General features: G+C 44.9%; 1 protein-coding gene across 1 annotated transcript in view; it reads left to right on the top strand.

The window, feature by feature from the left end:
• Positions 1-16,933, top strand: part of ttll5 (tubulin tyrosine ligase-like family, member 5) — a 375,463-nt gene that overhangs the window by 192,596 nt on the left and 165,934 nt on the right. Inside the window, exons 27-28 of the mRNA XM_078561984.1 lie at positions 13,962-14,366; positions 15,725-15,915. Coding sequence (XP_078418110.1) covers positions 13,962-14,366; positions 15,725-15,915 — 596 coding nt within the window. The remainder of the gene's footprint in view (positions 1-13,961; positions 14,367-15,724; positions 15,916-16,933) is intronic.

The raw sequence follows: 16,933 nt of genomic DNA, 5'->3' as shown, positions 1-16,933 counted from the left end.
ATCAACCTTCTCTGCTACCTCCCCAAAAAATTCCAGCAAGTTAGTTAAACATGATTTTCCCTTGATAAAAGTATGATGGCTTTCCTTAGTTATCCTGCACTTGGTTTTATCCCATACTATAGTTTCCAGAAGTTTCCCTACCATTGAGGTCAAACTGACTGGCCTGTAGTTGCCGGCTTTATCCTTGCACCCCTTTTTGAACGAGGGTGTAACATTCGCATTTCTCCAGTCCTTTGGCACCTCCCCTGTGTCTAAGGAAGACTGAAAGATTATCACTAGCGCCTCTGCAATTTCCAATCTCACTTCCTTCAGTACCCTTGGATGCATCTCATCTGGTTCTGATACCTTATCTATTTTAAGATAGCCTTTCCAACACCTTACTCTCAATTGTAAGTTCTTCTAGTGTACCAGTTACTTCCTCTCTCACCTCGTCCTGGGTAGCAAGTTCTTCCTTTGTAAAGACAGATGCAAGGTACTCGTTCAAAACCTATTTCTATAGCCTCCACATGCTAGTCCCCTTTTTTGTCCCTAATCAGCCCTACTCTCTCTATCACCCTTTTATTATTTACATGCTTATGAAAGACCTTGGGATTCCCATTCATGTTCGCTGCCAGCCTCTTTTCATGCCCTCTCCTTGCCTTTCTTATTTGTTTCTTCATTTCCCCTCTGGTCCTTCTATATTCAGCCTGATTCTCCATTGTATTTTCTACCTGACATCTGTCGTTCATGCACTTCTTCCTTTTCATCTTTACCTCTATCTCTCTCGTCATCCAGGGTGCTCTGGATTTATTTGTCCTACTTTTCCCCTTCAAGAGAATACACCTTGACATTGCCTGCAATACTTTTTCTTTGAAGGTGGTCCATTGTTCAGCCATTGGGCACAATTTTGCCCTTGGTGGGCATGCGGGCCCCACCAGCTCGGTGGCGGGTGGACAGCCGACCCCGCCACTGAAACGGGGCCCGCCGCCATTTTGAGAGGGCGGGCCAGTTAAGGCCCGCCCAGCGGCCTGCCCGTGTAGGGGGGAGGGAATCCCCAGCTGTCAAAGTGCACTCTTTTGTACATGCGCGCGAAAGAGCGTATATCTCCCTGAGACTAAGTGCTGTCTCAGGGAGACTACTGACTGTCCAGAAAACTTTAAAAATAGAAAAATTAAAAAATTATTAACATGTCCCCCTCATATGTCACACCAAGATGGGACATGTTAATAAATATCACATAAAATGTATTAAAGTTTTTAAAAACGCATGAAACCTCATCCCGCCGGTGGATGAGGTTTCATGTATTATCAGAAGCCCGCTGGGGCTCCTGGCCTGTCCGCCAGCCTTAAGGTTGGACGGGCAGCTCTTTAATTATCTTAATTACTCTGTCAATGGCCCCAATTGGCCATTGACAGGTCGGCGGGCGGACAGTTGATTTCGCTGTCCACCTGCCTTCCTAAATATTTAAAGGGAGCTGGTTGATGTCGGGGGTTCCGCCCGACATCATCCCACCTCATTTTCCAATCGGCGAGCAGGACCCGCCCCCAAATCGCCGACGGGAAAATTCAGGCCACTGTCTTTTCTTCCAACATTTGATTGCAACTCACTCAGAATCACACAGTGCAGAAGTGCCCTTCGGCCCATTGAGTCTGCACCGACATGTGAGAAACACCTGACCTACCTACCTAATCCCATTTACCAGCACTTGGCCCGAAGCCTTGAATGTTATGACGTGCCAAGTGCTCATCTAGGTACTTTTTAAAGGATGTGAGGCAACCCGCCTCCACCACCCTCCCAGGCAGTGCATTCCAGACCATCACCACCCTCTGGGTAAAAACAGTTTTTCCTCATATCCCCCCTAAACCTCCTGCCCCTCACCTTGAACCTATGCCCCCTTGTGACTGACCCTTCAACTAAGGGGAACAGCTGCTCCCTATCCACCCTGTCCATGCCCCTCATAACCTTGTACACCTCTAACAGGTCACCCCTCAGTCTTCTCTGCTCCAACGAAAACAACCCAAGTCTATCCAACCTCTCTTCATAACTTAAATGTTTCATCCCAGGCAACATCCTAGTGAATCTCCTCTGCACCCCCTCCAGTGCAATCACATCCTCCCTATAATGTGGCAACCAGAACTGCACACAGTACTCCAGCTGTGGCCTCACCAAGGTTCTATACAACTCCAACATGACCTCCCTACTTTTGTAATCTATGCTTCGATTGATAAAGGCAAGTGTCCCATACGCCTTTTTCACTGCCCCACTAACGTGCCCCTCCGCCTTCAGAGATCTATGGACACACACGCCAAGGTCCCTTTGTTCCTCAGAACTTCCTAGTGCCATGCCGTTCATTGAATACTCCCTTGTCAAATTACTCCTTCCAAAGTGTATCACCTCACACTTTTCAGGGTTAAATTCCATCTGCCACTTTTCTGCCCATTTGACCATCCCATCTATATCTTCCTGTAGCCCAAGACACTCAACCTCACTGTTAACCACCCGGCCAATCTTTGTGTCATCCACAAACTTACTAATTCTACCCCCGACATAGTCATCTATGTCGTTTATATAAATGACAAATAATAGGGGACCCAGCACAGATCCCTGTGGTACACCACTGGACACTGACTTCCAGTCACTAAAGCATCCTTCTGTCATCACCCTCTGTCTCCTACAACTAAGCCAATTTTGAGTCCACCTCATCAAATTACCCTGTATCCCATGTGCATTTGCCTTCTTTATAAGTCTCCCATGCGGGACCTTGTCAAAGGCTTTGCTGAAATCCATATAAACTACACCAACTGCACTACCCTCATCCACACACCTGGTCACCTCCTCAAAAAATTCAAATTTATTAGTCATGACCTCCCCCTGACAATGCCATGCCGACTATCCCTGATCAAACCTTGCCTCTCCAAGTGGAGATAGATTCTCTCCTTCAGAATTTTCTCCAATAGTTTCCCTACCACTGACGTGAGACTCACTGGCCTGTAGTTCCCTGGCTTATCTCTACAACCCTTCTTAAATAGCGGAACCACATTAGCTGTACTCCAGTCCTCTGGCACCTCCCCCATGGCCAGAGAGGAATTGAAAATTTGGGTCAGAGCCCCTGCGATCTACTCCCTTACCTCCCTCAGCAGCCTGGGACACAAATCATCCAGACCTGGAGATTTGTTCACTTTAAGCCTGCCAACACCTCCAATACCTTGTCATTCCCTATATCAATTTGCTCGACTCAGATGCATTCTTATCCCATCAAAGTTAGTTAGCTTTCCCTGCTCTGGATTGTCCCTGTCCTTTTCCATGATTAACCTAAACTTTATGATTCAATGGTCACTGTCCCATAAATGCTATCCCACTTGGGCCAACTCATTCCGCAGAACCGGGTCCAACAGTGCCTGTCCTCTTGTTGAACTGGAAACATGCTGCTGCCGAAAATTATCTTCAACACGTTCCAGGAACTCTCACCCCTCTTGTCCTTTTGCACTATTCCTATCCCAGTCAATATTTGGATTATGATTACTCTATAATTCTTGCACCTCTCAGTAATTTCTTTGCAATTTTTTTCTCCACATCCCTTCCATTAGTTGGTGGTCTACATACTGCACCATCAGTGTTACTGCATCTTTTTCATCCCTCAACTCTAGCCAGAGAGATTCCTTCCTCTGAAACATTGTCTCTCTCCAGCACTGTAATGCCATCTTTAATCAATATTGCTACTTTTCCACCCGCCTTTTCTTCCTTTCCTGTCTCTCCTAAACACCTTGTGCCCAGGAATATTTAATGCCCAGTCCTGCTCTTCTTTGAGCCAGGTCTCTGTTATAACAATAATATCATAATTCCATTTGTCAACCTGTGCCTGCAGTTCACCATTCTTATTCACCACACTGCGTGCATTCTCATACATGCACATAAACCCTGAATTAGGCTTTGATTTTCCCCCTTATTCTGGCCCCATCTCATGACTTACTGTTGCCTACTCTAATTCTATCTTCCTTGATACTACTCTCTGATATACCATCGTTATCAGTTGATACTTCACTACTTCCCACTGCCAGTTTTTCTCCTCTCCACTCTGAATTTCCCCTCAGGTTCCCCTCCCCCTGCCAATCTAATTTAAACCCTCCCCAACAGGACAAGCAAACCTCTCTGCGAGGACGTTCATGCCAGTCCTGTTAAGGTCCCACCTGCCCCAAAACCGATCCCAATGCCTCAGAAATCTAAAGCCCTCCCTCCTACTCCATTTCTCCAGCCATGTGTTGAACTGCTCAAACTTCCTATTCTTATGTTCACTAGTATGTGGCACTGGGAGTAACCCTGAGATTACTGCTCTTCGGGTCCTGCTTTTTAATTCCCTTCCTAACTCCCTAAAATCTGCTTTCAGGACATCATCCCTTTTACTACCTTTGTCAATGGTCCTAATGTAGACCATGACTTCTGGCTGTTCACATTCCCCCAAAAGAATGTCCTGCAGCTGCTCTGTGACATCCTTGACCCTGGCACCAGGGAGGCAACATTCCATCCTGGGTTCACGTCTACGGCCACAGAAACGCCTGTCTGCGCCTCTAACTATGGAATCCCCTACAGCTGTAGCACTTCCACTCTTCCTCCTCCCCTCCTGTGCAGCAGAGCCACCTGTGATGCCACAGATTTGGCTCTTGCTACAGTTCTCTGAGGAACCATCTCACTCATCAGTATCCAAAAGGGAAAGGCGGTTAGAGAGCGAGATAGCCCCAGGGGATTCCTGCACTACCTACCTGTTTCTCTTAGAAACTCTGGCAGTCACCCATTCTCTCTCTGCCTGTGTACTTCTTAGCTGTGGTGTGACCACCTCTCTAAATGTGCTATCCATGCTATCCTCAGCCTTGCGAATGCACCACAGTGTCTCCAGCTGCCTGTCAAGCTCCGCAACTCGGAGCTCAATTTTCTGCAGCTGGTAACACTTCTGCAGATGTAGTCACCAAGGGCACTTTGTGCCTGTGCGACTTCCCACATCCCACAAGATGTACATTTCACACGTCTGAGCAGCACTGACATAACTTTAAACTTTGTATAAAGCATTCACTACAGTGTTTGTTTACTAATTTATCTAATTTACTAATTTATTTTAATTATTTTCTTAATTAATTTAGAATAATTCTTATGTATCCTACAATTTACTGCATTTATTAAATACTAGTACCACCCACAGTTACAACTAAACGTTATATGTTTCTTAATTACGCAGGTATGTGTTTTAGGTATTTATTTTAATTATTTTATTTTAATTAACTTATTTTACTTATTTCGTTTCATTTTTTTTATTTTTAAAGTTCTGCTTCTTGTTACTTATAGATCTACCTTAACTCCTGTTTCCTAAGCTAGCTTTTAACACACTATCCCTTACACCAAGCACATACCGGCCAATCACCTTACTGGTTTCTTGTGATGCCACAGTTGTTTCTTCCCACTCAGTTTCTTCAGAAGTTGAAATACTCCCGGTTCCCAACCTGCCTCTGCTCCGCTCCCAGGTAGGAAAGGCCGCGCTCTGATCCCTGGGCTCTATTTACGTTGCTCCTGGCTCCAGACCTGCCTTTGCTCCACTCCCAGGTAGGAAAGGCCGCGCTCTGATCCCTGGGCTCTATTTATGCTGCTTCCGGTTCCCGACCTGCCTCTGCTCCGGGCCCAGGACCTAATAAAGGTCTTTGAAATGATGAAAGGTTTTGACAGACTGGATACAGAGCAAATGTTCCCTCTTGTGGGGAAGAGCATAAGTAGAGGCCATCAATACAAGATCGTCTCCAAGGAATCCAGTAGAGAATTCAGAAGAAACTTATTTACACAAAGAGTGGTGAGAATGTGGAACTCACTACCACAGGGAGAGGTGAAGCAAATATTATAGATTCATTTAAGGGGAAGCTAGATAAGAGTTTGAAAGAGAAGGGAATAGAGGGTTATGATGGTAGATTTAGATGGGAGGAGACTCGAGTGGAGCATAAATACTGACGTGGGCTGGTTGTCCTGAATAGCCTGTTTCTGTGTCATATATCCTGTGTAATCCTACATGAGTGACTTGGATGGGAGCTTGCAGCTTGTAGTTCCCATGCACCTGCTGTCCTTGTCTTTCTAGGTGGTAGGAGTTGTTGGTTTGGAAGGTGCTGTCAAAGAAACCTTGGTAAGCTGAAGTACATCTTGTAGATGGTGCATGTTTCGTCTTGAGTTTAGGGTCCAGATGGGGTTTTTTTTTTAGGGTGTGCCAGTTACCCTAAGAATGCTACCACAGACTGTTATTCATAAAAACCATTCTTGTTTATTTACGGATATATGTACATCTCAGTATTCTACACCAGGTTGTATTTCTGCTTCCCACCAGATCCCAGTCTCTTAGTCATGTGACATTACATCGTCGTTATATCATTAGTTACATCAGTATCAGGTGCTCCTGATGTTAACGTTTTACTCTACGTCTTTCTTTCCCCGACACCCCTAGCTCTTTATCCCAACTATATACATACTCCTACATCTCCACCCAAAATCTCAGACTTCACAGGGTTAGTCTCTCTGGTGCCTTGCCCGATCTCCCTGATCTGGTACCGATTTCATTTCGAGGCTGAGGATGAACTGCACTGTCCTGTCATTTGATGAGTGTCACCCATCTGGGTGATTGTAGAGTTTCAACTTGTTTCTCATTCCTTGTCGCCATCCAGATCTAAATAGTATGTCCAAGGTTCCATTGGTTTCTTTCCCAATGATATCAGGGCTCTTTGGTTCCTTCTGATATTCTTTGTATTGTATAAAATCTCGATAATGGAGCTCTTTCTAGTATAATGCCTTCTTTCTGTTGATCTCATATTCACACACTGTCCTCGGGCTGTGGCACTTTCAAGTCTCATGCCTGAGGTTGAAATTACGAGCTTGATTGTCTCTTTGTTGCTCCTCATGCTTCCTAACTTCCTCTCAATCATCTGAAGTAATGTTAGGTTGTAGTGTTTGTTGTAGAGCTGGAAATTGTGTTCAGAGCTGTCTTCCCATTAATAGTTCTGATGGCGAGAACCCGTTTGTTAGTGGTGAGGTTCTGTAGTTAAGTAGGGCTAAGTTAATACCTTTGTGCTTTTTCATCAATCCCTTGATTGTTCGAACTCCTCTTTCTGTTTCTCTATTTGACCAAGGATATCGAGGTGAACTAGTTGCATGCATGAAATCATATTCCTGCACAAAGTTACAGAACATTTCATTAGCAAGCTGAGGTCCATTGTCTATGACACTACAATGTCCAGGATGTCATGCATCACAAAGATTCTTCTTAATGATGTAATTACTGCCTCCACCGTGGTGCTGTGCAGTTGAGTCACTTCAAATCATCTGGAGTAGTAGTCAGTGACGATGATAAAAACTTTGCCTTTAAACTCAAATAAATCCATTCCCAGGCGTTGCATTGGCCTCGAAGGAAAAGTAGAGAGTGCCAGTGGTTCACTGTGCTGTTGGCTATTCACAGCGCAGGTAAGGCAATTCATGATTAACTCTTTAGTGAAGTGACTGATGCCTGCTCACCAGACTGACTGCTGGGTTGTTGTTTGGCATTTCGCTGTTCCCAAGTGACCTTGATGGATTTTCTGGAGAATGCCGAGTCAAGTTGGAGTGTTTCAGGGATGACTAGGCTTTCGTTAAAAACTAAGAAATCATCGATGATTGACAGATGTTTTCTCTATTCAAAGTAGTGGTGAAGTAATGGGTTGTTAGGAGTATAATCCGGCCATCTGTTCTTGCAATACTCTTTTATTTTGATATGCTCGTCATCCTGCAGTTGTGCTTGCTTAATTTCTTGTAATCTCTTCTCTGGCTGGTAAGTGCTTAGCAATGAGCGAAGTATATGCTTCCACTTCCTCAATAAAGTTTAAATCTTCCAGCTTGACTCTTCCTACTGGTGCTCTTGATAATGCTTCTGCTATCAATTGCTACTTCCCTTGAATATACTCAGTAACCGAATCGTATCTCATGAGTCTCAGTCTAAAATGTTGAATTATAGGTGGCATTTTACAATTTCCTTTAAGTAAAGAAGAGTCAGTTTCAATTTTATACCGTAACCCGCTGACGTATTCAGAGAACGTCTCGCCGACCCATGTGGCTGCTAGTGCTTCTTTCTCAACGGTTGCATACCTCTTTATGTCAGTGAGAGATCTTGAGATGTAATAAACTGGTCTGTTTTGCCCGTCTTTTTGAACTTGAAACAGCACTGTGACAAAGCCTGTAAATGATGCGTCCGCTGCAACAAATTTTGGCAACTCTGAGTTGTAGTACGTTAGAATTTCTGGCGAAATTAGGAGATTTTTTGATCCTGTCAGAAGCATTTTGCTGGTCCATGTTCCAGCACCACTGTTAATCTTTCAATAGCTATTGTAATGGCTTGTCGATTTCTGCCAAGTTTGGTAGGAACTTTGATCTTTGATTGGCCAAAAGAATCTTTGTAATTCTGTGATATTTTTAGACTCTGAGAACTCTCTAATGACCTTGGTTTTCTGCAGGTTAGCTATGATTCCCAAAGCATGCACAATGTATCCTAAGAATTTTATCGTAGACTTTGCAAATTCACATTTGTCATTTAATTTCAAACCTGCTCTTTGAGGACTGCTTTCACTCAACAGTCATGTTCTTCCCTCGATGAACCATGTACGAGAATGTCGAGCATTTGGCATATTACTCCCTCCATGCCTTCCAGGGTCTGAGACATTGTTCTTTGGAATATCTCAGGTGCAGAAGCAATTCTGAGCAGTAATCTGTTAAAACAATAAAGACCAAATCGGGTGATAAAAGTAGTAAGCAAGTTGGACTCTTTGTCCAAAAGCTGCTTTTGGCATCCAATTTTGTGAAGAGGTGCTTTTTGCTAATTTGATGGCATTTTCATCCACTGATGCCATCAGGTAGATCTCACGCCCTACTGACTTGTGTCATTGAGCCAGGTTCACACAGATTCTAATTGAACCATTAGACTTTGGTCTGTGATGATTGCAGAACACCACTTTGTTGGTATGGTTACTGGAGAGATGACCCCTTGTTGTAACTTGTATTCAATCTCACTCTTGACTTTGTCTAAGAGTAGGTGAGGGATAGTCCTTGCTGTGAAGAGACGTATAGGCTTAACATCCACTTCAGGGTTACGTGATATTCTGTCTTCAGCTTTCCAAAGCCTGAAAATAGGGATGGAAGTTCATTTTTGAATACATTACTGGACTGCTCATCAGCAATTTCATCAATCAGCATCAACTGGAAGCATGCTTTTCTGCTTAATAATGATGACTTCTTGTTCTGTATGACATACAGGAGTTCAATAATTTCTTTATCCTTGTATCTTAACCTTGCTAAGTGTTGGCCTATTACTTTTAGTGTTGTGCCTCCTGGACCTTGCAACTGGATGCTGGTTGGCTGTAATGTGGTATTTTTAAGCCATTTTACTTCATCAGATGATAATGAAACACCTGTGCCAGTATCTAGCTTGAATTCTGTGGACTGACCATCAACTTCTAATTCAATGCTCCAGTTACCTCTGTCTTTCTGTGAGCTATAGGAAATTTGGATCTGCAGGCTATTTTAAAATGCTTTAATTCCCCACAGTTGTGGCTTCCCCTGCTGGGCATTCTTCCCACTTGGGAAGGGTTTTCCTGCCACATCGAGAGCATCTCAAGATGGCGGTTGGCATGATTTTTCCCGATTTTGTGGGTTTACTTAGCTGTAATTTTTATTTTTCACCCACCATATTGAATGGCTTCACTTTCCCCATGAACAAGCGCTCAGTTTTACTTCCTAAGCCTTGTCTGTCAGGTTATTTGTACTGCCTTTCTGAGAGTTAAATCTTCCCTTGTTTGCAAAAGATCCGATTGGGTTTCATCTAAGATGCCAACCACTATACAATCGTATATTAATTCATCTCTGAGGATCCCATAGTCACAATTCTCTGCAAGCCTGTACAGGCTATTTATAAATGAGTCCATGGATTCACCCAGATTTGCCGCCTCTTATTACATTTTGCCCTCTAAATAATCAAATTTTTTTGAACACTGAAGTATGAATCGAATGCCTGAAGGACTTTCTAGTATGAGCTCGAAACCTTATCGACACCCTGCCTTGCAATAACCTTATCGGCTATGGGCCCTACTGCCTAGTGTAAAATATTGACCTGACCCTTCTGGTCCTTCTTCGGCAAACCTGAACTGTTCTGTAACTGGAGAATCGCTTCCTGCAATTGTCCCAGTGTTGAGCCTGTTGTGAGCCTTCAGTGCTTTGGGACGGTTCTGAGAGTAACAATGTGGACGCCGTGCTTACCCTATGTTATGGATCTGTTGTTGCTTCAGAAGTTTGGCCTGTAGATTGTGATCTGTACTCACTGCTGTCTGGACTCTGAGTCTGTGTGTCCGCTTTTTTTTTTATTCATTCATGGGATATGGGCTTCGCTGGCTGGGCCAGCATTTATTGCCCATTCCTAACTACAGCACCCAGGATGCTCCATTCTCGGGTGAGTCTTCAATCTTTTTTCTTCTTGCCCTTGTTTTTTCAGGGATTTGTAGGTCTGTCAGGTCTGCAGCCTTCTCTTGGAGTTTCCATGGGTCTTCATGCTCTGTCCGCTGCCACCATGTTTCACCTTGAGTTCAGGGTCTAGATGGGGTTTTTTTAGGTTTTGCCTGTGACCCTAAGAATGCTTCCATAGACTTTTATTTATAAAAAAACAATTCTTGTCTATTTAGAGATCTATAAACACCTCAATACTCTACACGAGGCTGTGCTCTGCTTCCCACCAGATTGCAGCCTCTAAGTCATGTGACATTGCATCATAGTTATATGATGTTATGTAAAATCAGTATTAGGTGCTCCTAATGTTAACCCTTCACTCTACAGTGCACACTGCTGCCATTGTGATTTGGTGGTGAATGTTTAAGGTGTTGGATAGGATGCCAGTCAAGCAGGCTGCTTTGTCCTAGATGATGTCGAGTTTCTTGAGTGCTGTTGGAGCTGCACTCATCCGGGCAAATGGAGAGTATTCCATCACACTCTTGACTTGTGCCTTGTAGATGGTGGACAGGCTTTGGGGAGTCAGGAGGTGAGTTACTCATTGTACAATTCCTAGCCTCTGACGTGCTCTTGTAGCCACGGTATTTATATGGCTAGTCCAGTTCAGTTTCTGGTCAGTGGTAACCCCCAGGTTGTTGATAGTGGGGGATTCAGTGATGGTAATGCTATTGAACATCAAGGGGCGATGGTTAGATTCTCTCTTGATGGAGATGGTCATTGCCTGGTACTCCTGTGGCACACATGTTACTTGCCATTTGTCAGCCCAAGCCTGGATATTGTCCAGGTCATGCTGCATTTGGAAATGGACTGCTTCAGCATCTGAGGAGTTGCGAATGGTGCTGAACATTGTGCAATCATCAGCGAACATCCCCACTTCTAACCTTATGATGGAAGGAAGGTCATTGATGAAGCAGCTGAAGATGATTGGGCCTAGGACACTACCCTGAGGAACTCCTGCAGTGATGTCCCGGAGTTGAGATGACTGACCTCCTACAACCACAACCATCTCCCTTTGTGCTAGGTATGACTCCAACCAGTGTAGCGTTTTCCTCTGATTCCCATTGACTCCAGTTTTGCTAGGGTTCCTTGATGCCACATTCGGTCAAAAGTGGCCTCGATGTCAAGGGCAGTCATCCTCACCTCACCTCGGGAGTTCAGCTCTTTTGTCCATGTTTGAACCAAGGCTGTAATGAGGTCAGAAGCTGAGTGGTCCTAGCAGAACCCAAACTGGGCGTCAGTGAGCAGGTTATTGCTAAGCAAGTGCCGCTTGTTGGCACTATTGATGATCCCTTCCATCACTTTACCGATGATGGAGAGTAGACTGATGGGGCGGGAATTGGCCGGGTTGGATTTGTCTTGCTTTTTGTGCACAGGACATACCTGGGCAATTTTCCACATAGCCGGGTAGATGCCACTGTTGTAGCTGTACTGGAACAACTCAGCTAGGGACACAGCAAGTTCTGGAACACAAGTCTTCAGTACTATTGCCGGAATATTGTCAGGGCCCATGGCCTTTCCAGTATCCAGTGCTTTCAGCCGTTTCTTGATATCACGTGGAGTGAATCGAATTGGCTGAAGACTGGCATCTGTGATGCTGGGGATCTCCAGAGGAGGCCGAGATGGATCATCCACTCGGCACTTCTGGCTGAAGATTGTTGCAGATGCTTCAGCTTTATCTTTTGTACTGATGTGCTGGGCTCCCCCATCATTGAGGATGGGGATATTTGTGGAGCCTCCTCCTCCAGTGAGTTGTTTAATGCTGCCTTGATGTCAAAGGCAGTCACTCTCACCTCACCTCTTGAGTTTAACTCTTTTTTCAACTTTTGAACAAAGGCTATAAGAGGTTAGGAGCTGAGTGGCCCTGGTGGAACCCAAACTGCTGCACACAAACCTCCTCACACCTCTCTTCGCCTCACCCTTTCAGCATATCCTTCTATTCCATCATTCTTCATGTACTTATCTCGCTTCCCCATGGATTAGTGTGCTGTTGAAAAGATTGTTGCCTTGTTGTGAATATCTAGTTCATAATTCATGTGTTTTAGAATATAATTTTTAGTTTTAGGAATTAAAATTTTAACTGTAGATAAATGGGAGCACCTAGGTAAGAAATTGTAAGGCATCACAAGTGAATGTGCTTTAAACAAGCTTGGAATTCATTACAATTAAAAGCTAACTTATGTTTATCTCAACAAGGTCAGAGGTAGAAGTGTAAAACTTGAACAATGAATGACCCATCTCTGGGCTTGTAATGGAGCCATAAAGCCTATACCTACTTCAATAAAATTACGTATGTAGTCCCTGGATCAGAATAAGGTAAAACCAGGTTGTAAACAAGAGAGTTCCTTACCCGGCTGGCAATTCCGGGAGAGTGGGTGGTAAACCTCCATTAGCAATCTAAATTATTCATATGGGTTACAGAATCATAGTTGTGTTGAAGGTGAAAATAATTCATTTGCATTTCTGTTTGAACCATCCCAAAGCAAGCCACATTCCCATAGCGATAGTGATTCATGTTGAAGCTTTGGTTAGAAGGTTCTTTTATTTAATTTATCTGTGTATGTTTACTGACAGAAGCAAGCAGTCCTGTTTGGAGAACAGACTGAGGCAATTGTAGCTTTGCTTTGGTGTAGACTACATCTCACCAGATTGAGAGAGCCAACAGGAGGTGACAGTCAGCTAGGCTTGCCTTTCAAGCAGAGAAAATATTGACATCATTCACTGCATGGAATACGGGTATGGGCTCAATCACAGTTTGCATCTTGTGAGGGAAAAGCAGCTGGAAGATTTGCTTTAGCTAGCAGCTAGTGGAAGAAATCTACCATGGTCCTCACAGAGGTTTGTGGCAGAAAGCATTCAGCAGCGTTAGCATAGAAAGCTGTGAGAAGGCAGTTGGGTATTTGCTGGGAGCCTGAACAAGGAGTTGAGGCATCCACAATCGTGAGCTCTGTAAAGAAAAGGCGGAGGGTCACATAGATAAAAAGCTAATGGAAGGACCCCCATAGAATCTTATCTCGGAGGATAGCCGGAACATTGAAGAGAATTGAAGTGAATTCAGGAGGGCTGTAGCATACCTTTGGGTTGGACCCAGGAAAAGTGAATGAACCTTCAAGATTTTGTGAAATATGGGAACTCTTGAGGGAAAGTAACAAGTAGAACTGAGTTTATAGCATAAGCCTTTATATGCAATGGTGTTATTGTTAATAGTGCTTGCCTGTTTAATTTCTCTTTATGTATACAATAGTTTGTTTTTGTTCAAAAAAAGTAAAATCTTGTTGCATAGTTCTGTTGGCTAATTGCTGGGTGTTTGGATTTCTTCTTTAAATGTTAATGGCCCGTCACAGTCTGTGTAAATCATGCTTTGTGCCTTGTTTGTCTTTATTCTCCTGATAGCTGAAGTTCCACAGGTAACTATGATTAATCTGCCATTCTCTCCTATTCTGCAGGACCAGATGTACCCAAGGAGGAAGATTCAAGTGCCTCAGATGGATCAGGTGATGGCAGGCTCTATTTTACGGAGAGCCCCTTGATGCAGGACTCCTCCAGTCATCATGTTCAACCTCCACACAGAGCTTTACAGCAGGGAGGCAACCAGCCCCTGCCCACTTCCTTGCCAACCTGCACGACTCCAGTCCAGGATCTAGCCACCTTGCTGGCTGAGGCAGTGGGCAGGACTGGCACAGGGGCCTTCAGGCCAGGCTCAGCTATCTCGACATCTCGAAACTCTCAGAACCCAGGCAGGTTACAGCGACCTACTTCCAGCACTCTGCCTATTGCTTCAGCGTCTTCCTTCCAGGCAGCTACCCAGATCTACAGCCGGAAACTATCCCGGCCGGCCTCAGCCACAGCTGGTGAGTGCGCATGGAACTGAGGAAGCAGCCTTGTCCCCTTTCAGCTCAGCTTCCCGAAATATAGATAAATATATACTTAGAAATGCAATTTCTTTCCCCACTATAGCGACAGATGGTGCGGCAATGCCTGCACCTTGATAGATGTACCCAGTACTGACTGGTTGCTTTGCCAGGCCTCCTTACACGCAGTGTCATGTAAAGCATGAACTGCCACGACTGAACTGTTCCTGATGAACCAGCCTGCGTAACAGTTAGTAAGGCCTTCACGCATCTATAACCCACCGTGCCTGCTGTTATAACTCAACTTGAGATAAGAGTTTGCACTCATTATTAGTTTGCCAAGGTGAAGTATGGTCACCTCTTTGGCCAGGTGCATGTGTGTGCATACTGGAGCCTGGAAGGGGCTCTGCTTGGCCTCCTGTAGGTTCCCCTCTCTCCCTACCCCGCCCACATTTTACTAAACATTTTAGACAGGGAATTCCCATTGGGAAACCCATCGGGGGCAACATTTTTTTAAAAGTTGCCGCAAGGATATAAGTTGTATGAGGCAAAGCTCCCACCTCACAAATCAGTTGAAGAAATGGTCCGGAAAACGGCCTCAGTACTGGTGAACTTGCTCTTCTTTTGACCCTGTTGACTTTACTTGTGTGCTCTCCTCAGTACCTGGAGAATAAGCTGAAGAAGAACACAGGAAGTATCATAGCAGCAGTCCTACATTTAGCATGTGGTAATGAAGGCTTCACCTGTGTAAGCCACCCCTGCTGCCCACGAGAGGTGCCCGTTATGTGGAAAAGGGTCAGAATCTTGGCATTACAAGGCCAAGCCTCTTAATGGTCCGTAATTTTCCCATTCACCCACCCGTGCACCAAATCCTATGGAGAGGCCCACTCCTGTACTACTGTCAGTGTCTACTTTGACTGGCTGTTGGGAGTTGCCCAGTCGAGACCTGAGGTCAACCCCATTCTTTCAGTTCTTCCCCTTTCTCCCATGGGTAAAAGACAGGATGTGAACATGTACATCTTCTGAGTGTGTGACTGACACATTTACAGGTCAAGGGAGACTGAGTGCCTTTTGCTCTCACTGCTGATGATCCAATCAGTCTTTTTTTGATTGAAAGGCATTGACTGGAAAAAGTGCTGGCCAGTAGCTGCACCAGCAAGCAAGGTGGTGGCAGTGTTTAGGTACTGACCTTACTGCATAATGCGAACATAGGAGCAGGAATAGGCCATTTGGCCCCTTGCGCCTGCTCTGCCATTTAACTAGATAATGGCCGATCATCTATCTCAACGCCACCTTCCTGCACTATCCCCCGTATCCCTTGCTGAATGACTCATGTTGTGGCTCCACCCCTCTCCTAGGATCAGGTGTGCGATACCTCCAACGGCAGCGTGCAGGAACAGTTGGCACACTCGGGGAAGGTGATCACCGCCCCACTCCAAGCGAAGACTTTAACCATGAAGCCATCTCCATCGTGCTGCAGCGCTTGGCAGCGAAGCAGAAAGCTCGGCAATACTCAGCCTCCAGTCATCTCAATCTCCTAACGCAACAGGTGAGTAATACCTACCCTCAACCTAGCGCAGCATCATGCTGCAAACAAACTGAACTCTTGTATCTCTGTGCAAGGTGAACAGATTCTCAGCTAAAGGTTAAGCAAGCCACTCGAACTGACAAACACCAAGTAGTGGAATTCTGGGTTCTTACCATCCAGACTTGAGTTGTGTGTAGAGAGAGCATTCTGATCTGTATAACACTGGGGCTCAGTACTGGTGGGGACAGTCCTGTCACTGTATAACACTGGGGCACAGTACTCATGGGTACAGTTCTGTCACTGTTTAACATTAGGTACAGTACCGGTGTATACTGGTCTGTCACTGTATAACACAGATACAGGCCTGTCACTATATAACATTGGGATAGAGTACTGGTGGGTACAGGTCTGTCATTGGATAGCTCTGAGGTAAGTACTGTGGGTACAGGCCTCACTGTGTAACACTGGGTTGCTGTACTGGGTACTGGTCTGTTGCTGTATAACACTGGGGTACAGTACTGGTGGAGAGCAGCCTGTCATTGTATAACACTAGGGTACAGTACTGTGGGTACAGGCCTGTCACTACAACACTGGGGTACAGTACTGGTGGATACAAGTCTGACACTGCATAACACGGGCATTGTACTGATGAGCGATATTGTCCAGTATCTGGATGGAATAGATGAAGAGGATAACGCAAGAAGCAAAGTCAAATCTGAAGTATAATTCTTTTTCATATATAATATTGGTACCAAGAGGACAAACTCACGAGTCAGTGGTGACTCAGTTGGCAATGCGATGTGAGCTGAATGGATGACAGCCGCATCTCCAAAGACATGTCCTATGGCGAGCTTTCTGTCGGCACAAGACTAACAGGTCGCCCACGTCTGCGATACAAGGATGCCTGTAAGTGAGGCCTCAAGTTGAGTCGATATGTAGGAAATCCTCACTGCTGGCCGGAGTGCCAGGAGACAAGCCTCCAGGAAGGGCATGGAAAAAGCAGAGGACAAAAATGGCCAAATGGTGGAGCATGTCTCTG

The sequence above is a fragment of the Cetorhinus maximus genome, chromosome 18 (genome assembly GCF_964194155.1).
Source record: "Cetorhinus maximus chromosome 18, sCetMax3.hap1.1, whole genome shotgun sequence".
NCBI lineage: Eukaryota > Metazoa > Chordata > Chondrichthyes > Lamniformes > Cetorhinidae > Cetorhinus > Cetorhinus maximus.
Note: the sequence above shows the minus strand (reverse complement) of the source record. Positions and strands in the feature narration are given on the sequence as shown.